At 57.7% G+C, this 5,368-nt stretch overlaps 1 protein-coding gene across 3 annotated transcripts; it reads left to right on the top strand.

Annotated features, from left to right (window-relative positions):
- The first annotated feature begins 455 nt into the window (after nucleotides 1–455).
- LOC119873751 (ral guanine nucleotide dissociation stimulator-like) lies at nucleotides 456–5,155 on the top strand. Of its 3 annotated transcripts, XM_038549517.1 has the most exons (6): nucleotides 1,013–1,132; nucleotides 1,670–1,686; nucleotides 1,913–2,035; nucleotides 2,478–2,671; nucleotides 4,238–4,431; nucleotides 4,673–5,155. In XM_038549517.1, the coding sequence occupies exons 3-6, from the start codon at nucleotides 1,997–1,999 to the stop codon at nucleotides 4,915–4,917; spliced, it is 672 nt and encodes a 223-aa protein (XP_038405445.1). In that variant the 5' UTR covers nucleotides 1,013–1,132; nucleotides 1,670–1,686; nucleotides 1,913–1,996; the 3' UTR covers nucleotides 4,918–5,155. The 3 variants fall into 3 exon arrangements, with proteins under 3 accessions (XP_038405443.1, XP_038405444.1, XP_038405445.1); XM_038549516.1 differs by lacking the exon at nucleotides 1,670–1,686 and having other exon boundaries at nucleotides 996–1,132; XM_038549515.1 differs by lacking the exons at nucleotides 1,670–1,686; nucleotides 1,913–2,035 and having other exon boundaries at nucleotides 456–1,132.
- Nucleotides 5,156–5,368: the final 213 nt, after the last annotated feature.

Here is a 5,368-nt window from a genome sequence, read left to right as displayed (position 1 = left end):
GTGTTTGGAGGTATTTCCTGCATGTGACACCCGCCTCCAATGTCATAGATATGATGCCACAGTGGCCTGGAGATGTCTGGAGGAAGCACCCGCTAGGAAAATCCCTATCCCACAGGCAAGATGCAGACCATCGCCAATGGGCACAATGGCTTCTCCAGGGTCAAAACCAGGGAAGAATGGAAAGTTGTGTCTGAACCCAGGTGTGTTTCCAGGCTGGGGCCCTGGCTGCACACAGTCCTTCCCTGGGGCCTGTGGAGAGGGGTGCAGTTGTGTCACTGTGTGCACAGGCCATTGTCTGCAGGGAGGGGGGAGCTGTTGGCAGCTCCAAGCGCTGCTCCTGAAGCTTCCTCCAGGAGTGGACTCAGGTAGGGGGTCCCAGGCAGTGAGGTCACTTCCTTGACAGCAGAACTTGGAACCCCTGTAACCAGGCACCCGCATTCTAGTGCAGCCCCACCTCAGGCTCACTTGGTTGAAGACATCCGCTACTGGAAGATATTCTCTTGCTGCTTGCCCACCTCTGGGGCCTCTGGCTTCCAGGAACCCCAGGGATGCCACTTGTTCAAATGCTGTAGGCTTTGGCTCCACCATAAAAGCCAACGCCTCAGAGCATTTATCAGGAGGTGCCATGAAGTAATAGCAGCGCAGGCCAGGCCAGCCCACCTGTGCCAGCCATCCTGGGCAGTCCCATCCCATCTTCTTCAGGTTCAGGGAAACAGGGATGTATGGGCAGGTCACATCCAGGCTGGAGGACATTGCAGGGCAGCAGGTTCCCTGGTGATCCCTTCAGGGTCACCCTGATGTCATGGCGGGAAGGGTGGAAAGAGGATTCCTGAGGTGCCTCTTACCTGACCCAGAGTTAGCCCAAGGCCCTGCAGCTGCATCCCTTTTCTCTCCTTGGGGGAGGTGTGTGCCGACTGTGCTGTGGTGTGTCTGGAATAGAGTCAGCTGGGTATGCGGCCCAGCCGAGGCAGCCAGACTGGGCACTGAGGTCTCCTGCCTGGCTTCTGAGCACTGTCTTCACAGAGCTCCACACAGGACTGGGGGTGAGAGCGGGAGGAAGAGGTCGTCTGCCCCACCGCCTCAAGGGAGGGAATTGCCCTGCACAGCTAACAGAGGCCAGTGCAGGCTTAAGGTGAGTGCAGGGGCTGGGGCCACCCGACACCCAGGGCCCCTTGTGGCACAAAGGGCCCCGGAGCCCAGAAGCCAGCCTGCTACTCCCCTGGGCTCCCCCCTAGACACATGCTCCCACATGAGTCTGGATTCCCCTTCTCCCCAAACTTACCCCCATGGCCCTGCCCTGCCTGGGCCAGATGCAGAGTCCCTGTGCACAGATTTGTGGGAATATCAGAATAGAACCTTCAGGGGATGCCTGGTCACCCAGTGGTTTAGTGCCTGCCTTCTGCCCAGGCCCTGATCCTGGAGTCCCAGGATAGAGTCCCACCTTGGGCTCTCTGCATGGGGGCTGCTTCTACCTCTGTCTGTGTGTCTGCCTCTCTCTGTCTCTGTCTCTCTGTGTCTCTCATGAATAAATAATGAAAACTTTCAAAAAAGAGACACACCATGTCTCATCGCACATGGTCTCCAGTAGTTTGCACTGTGCTATGCTTTCTCCTAACTGGTGCTCCCTGGAGACCCCATTGGCCTGAGGTCCTTCTCCAACTTCTCCAAGGCTTGAGCATGGTCCTGGTGAGTTGGCAGACTTTTTCCCAAAGGGACATGGGGCTCACTGTACTATGTCTATTGCTGTGCAGTTAGGTTGTGAAGGAGCACATTCCTGCTCCCCCTTCCGGGGTCAGGAACAGGGGCCTCATGTGCTGCACAACATGTCAGAAGGCCAGTTGGTTCCCACAGCCATTGAGCCCTTCACTGATGCAGGACTTCGATGCGATTCCCTTCTGTTGCCAAATCACAGGGCAGCACTGAACATCCTACAGCCTTCACACCCTGAGCCCTCCCACCCAAGGAAAGGTCTCCAAGTTGGCACCTCGAGAGAGGGATGTGTGGTCAAATTCAAGGGGTGAAGCCATTAACGCAGGTGGGTGCTGTCAAAACTCAGCTGACAATCGGACCTGGCATACTAACCTCTCCCACTTGAGGTCCTTGTATTGATCCAAACTTTTTTTGAACATTTATCCTCTAAGATCATTTCTTTATTGGATAGTTTGTCTTGTTTGTTTAAGAGACAGGCAGAGAGCAGGGAGTAGGAGAGGGAGACACAGGTTCCTCAAGCTGACTCTGCCCCAAGCACAGAGCCTGCCAGGGGCAGGATCTCAGGATGCTGAGGCCATGACCTGAGCCACAACCAAGAGTCAGATGCTAAGTGACTGAGCCGCAGGCTTCAAGCCCCGTGTTCCTGCTGTGGGGACTCTTGCCCACCCCCCACAGCTGCTGAGAGCTCGGGCTTTGGTCTGCGCTCCAACTCCCAGGCCTCTTGGCAGTTACAGCACAAGCTGCACGTCCCCTCTGTCCCACCTCAGGGTGAAAGGGCGTCGGCCATGAAGTGGAATCCGATCTCCCTGACAAAGCCCAGCTGGACGGAGCTGCTGGAGCACGAAGTACAACAACTGCTGCCCGCCTTGCTGCTCAGGGACATCATCTCTATTTTCAGTTTCTTAGAAAACTATAGTGAATTTGCCAGCACTGAAGAGGTGCTGGACCTGCTGTTTACCAAGTGAGCACCCTGACCCTCCACAGCCCAGTGGGATGGGCCACCTACTGGTTGGGAGTCTGGGGAATGTTTCTGAGCTTCCTGGCCCCTCGTGCTGCTCCTCTGACTGGAGAAGAGTCACACAGGGCCTAGTGGGGTCCTGTAGGGAAGCCCCCAGGGCCTGTCCTGTGGCAGATCGGCTAGAGGGGCTGTGCTTGTGCTCATCAGCCGTCGTTCTCTCCCCATGACGAAGCCTGTGCCTCCTCCCCCACCACCACCAGGGTCTTGAGCTGGCCTGTTTTCCCACTGAAAGGGAGGTTTGAGAGTCCATCAGGGATCTGTGTCATGCTGCAACCAGACTGGGGGACCCCGGGGACCCTGGGGTGCCCCAGGCCCACTCGGATATTGGCCATGTGCCTGGCCAGAGCCCTTTCATTCCTCAAGCATTCAGGAAGCCCTAGCAGGTGCAGGCACTTCTCCAGGAGCTGCCGGTGGCCCCAAGCACAGAGCTGACGGCCTCCCAGGGCTCCAGACTAGTCAGGGGTCAGAGGCTGACAGCCCCCATGATGAGAGGTCAAGTCCACAGGACGATTCATGTGATGCCCCCGCCCTCTAGATATGGATGCATCGTAGTTGCCTATGGTGACAATGACACTGTCCTGCATGGTGGAAAATGTGACTGAGCTTTCGCTCCTGCAGGAGGGCCTTCCCTCTCCAGGAGGGCAGCGAGGGGGCTGTGGGTCAGAGGTGCTGCTGGACCCTCACCCCACACATCTGCAATTCCTGTGACAGGGTCAACGTCTAAGGGCCCTTCAGGAAAAGAGCAAAGGAGAGCTATGGATGGGGTGCAGGCTTTGTGGGAGAGCACTGGGATCCCTAAGGGAGACCTTCTCCATGCCCACCCCCTCCAAACCCTTTGTCTACCCCACACCTGGGGCCCAGAGCAGAGGGTGTGGGGAGCATCACACTCACCAATCTGGTGGCACCTGGACCTGGGTGCACAGCAGGTGCTCAGGAGGGCCAGTGAGGGCTCATGGACCAGACAGTGCTCGCCCTGTGGGAGATGGGAGATTACAGCCAGTGGAAGGACACCCCCTGGAGGCCCCTCGTGAGTGAGGCAGTGCAGAGCCACAGGAGGGAAGGTGGCGGTACCAGGCGGCTCCTGGCAAGGCCATGGTAAGACACAGAGACCAAGCCCTCCTCACTTGGACATTCCCAGAGCGACAGTCTGTGCAGTGAGGGCAATGACAGGCCAGATGCCCCCCTCCCCGTACACCTGCAGGTGGATTCAAGGGGCAAGTGGGCAGGTAGCCAGGTTTAGGAGGGAGTCCCGCTTCCCCAGGAAAGACAGTGATAGTCACACCACTGGTCGTGGGCTCCCATGCACAGAGGCTTCATGCCAGCCCCTCCTCAGTGAGCAGGCCTTTGGCAGGCAGGACCGCTAGGTGGCAGGTGGACAAAGAGCAGGACTGGCCTCCAACAGCCCTGAGTGGGAGGCCAGGAGCCCCGGTTCCTGCAGGGCTTCCCTGGAACACCTGTGTGTGAGGGAGCCCTGTCTTCTGACGCCTGTGCCCGCCTGTCCCTCCCCAGGGCGATCTCCTGTATCCTGGACATTTGGCTGGAGTACTATCAGGAGGATTTTCATCAGCTCCCAGAATTTCCCTCCCTGAAAAAGCTGCTGGAATTCATGAGGCAGCGCATGCCAGGCTCAGACCTGGAACACTGTGCCTGGTGTTACCTCAAAAAATTCATACACCTCCATGCAGCGGAGCCAGAGGCTAAGGGTGAGGAGGACCGGGGGTGGCTGAGTTTGGGACAGGGTGGGCCCCACAGATCAAGCCTCCATGCAGCTGGGCTGGGAGAAGTGGGTAGGCTCACATCCCCATCCCCACGGGCTGCATTCTGGGGAGTCCTCCCAGGGCTCTTGCACTCACACATGTTGAGCAGTAGGAAGAGTGTCCTTGATTTGGGAGGGACGTGGAAAGTCCATCCTGGTGATGATACTTTGTCTTCTTGGAGCAACAGCTTCAGCCCGAGAACAACACCCTGAACCACCTCAAGAGCCCGCCCCAGCTTCGACTGTGGGGCCTGCTGCACCTTCAGGGCCTGAGGTGATCGAGCAGGTCCTGGCTGCTGGGGCTGAGGGCTTGGCCCGAACTGAGATACCGGCTGCTGAGTCGAAGCCCCTGCAGATAGTGGTCACTGCTCTATTTCACTGCTCCACCCTGGAGGAGCCACCTGCACCCTTGGCCACCCCAGAGGAGGAGTAGGCCCCGGTGCCTGCAATCAGGGTCCCCAAAGTGCCAGAGCCACCACCTGCCTCTGAAGCAACTGGCTTCGACCCCTGAGCAACACCCTGAACCACCTCAAGAGCCTGCCCCAGCTCCTACCGCGGGGCGCGTGATGGGTGCAGCCCAACGGAGGCTTGTACTCCCCTGTCATTTCACTGTTTCTATATTTTGAGTTTTCCTTTAACCTGTATAGTGGTTTATGAGTTTTATTTGTAATAAAGGATAAGTTAACTTCACACAAAATTTACTCTGATGCTTTTAAATTATACATCGTGGTACTTTAGGTCCATTCACAGGGTCGCAGGCCCTGGAGCCCAGGGCACCGGGGGACACAGTCCAAGATCTGGTGCTCCCCCGGGACAGGCAGAAGCCAGGAGGACACAGGACAGCCAGGATGCTCTGCCACTGGGTGGCCCCAAGCTTGCAGATC

Source organism: Canis lupus, chromosome 10 (assembly GCF_011100685.1).
Source record: "Canis lupus familiaris isolate Mischka breed German Shepherd chromosome 10, alternate assembly UU_Cfam_GSD_1.0, whole genome shotgun sequence".
NCBI lineage: Eukaryota > Metazoa > Chordata > Mammalia > Carnivora > Canidae > Canis > Canis lupus.
Note: the sequence above shows the minus strand (reverse complement) of the source record. Positions and strands in the feature narration are given on the sequence as shown.

Coding starts and splice junctions, on each gene's coding strand:
- LOC119873751 (XM_038549515.1), top strand. CDS start 803: ATGGCGGGAAGGGTGGAAAGAGGATTCCTGAGGTGCCTCTTACCTGAC. Junction 1,133..2,477: donor GAGGCCAGTGCAGGCTTAAG/GTGAGTGCAGGG, acceptor GTCCCACCTCAG/GGTGAAAGGGCGTCGGCCAT. Junction 4,432..4,672: donor AGCGGAGCCAGAGGCTAAGG/GTGAGGAGGACC, acceptor TTGGAGCAACAG/CTTCAGCCCGAGAACAACAC.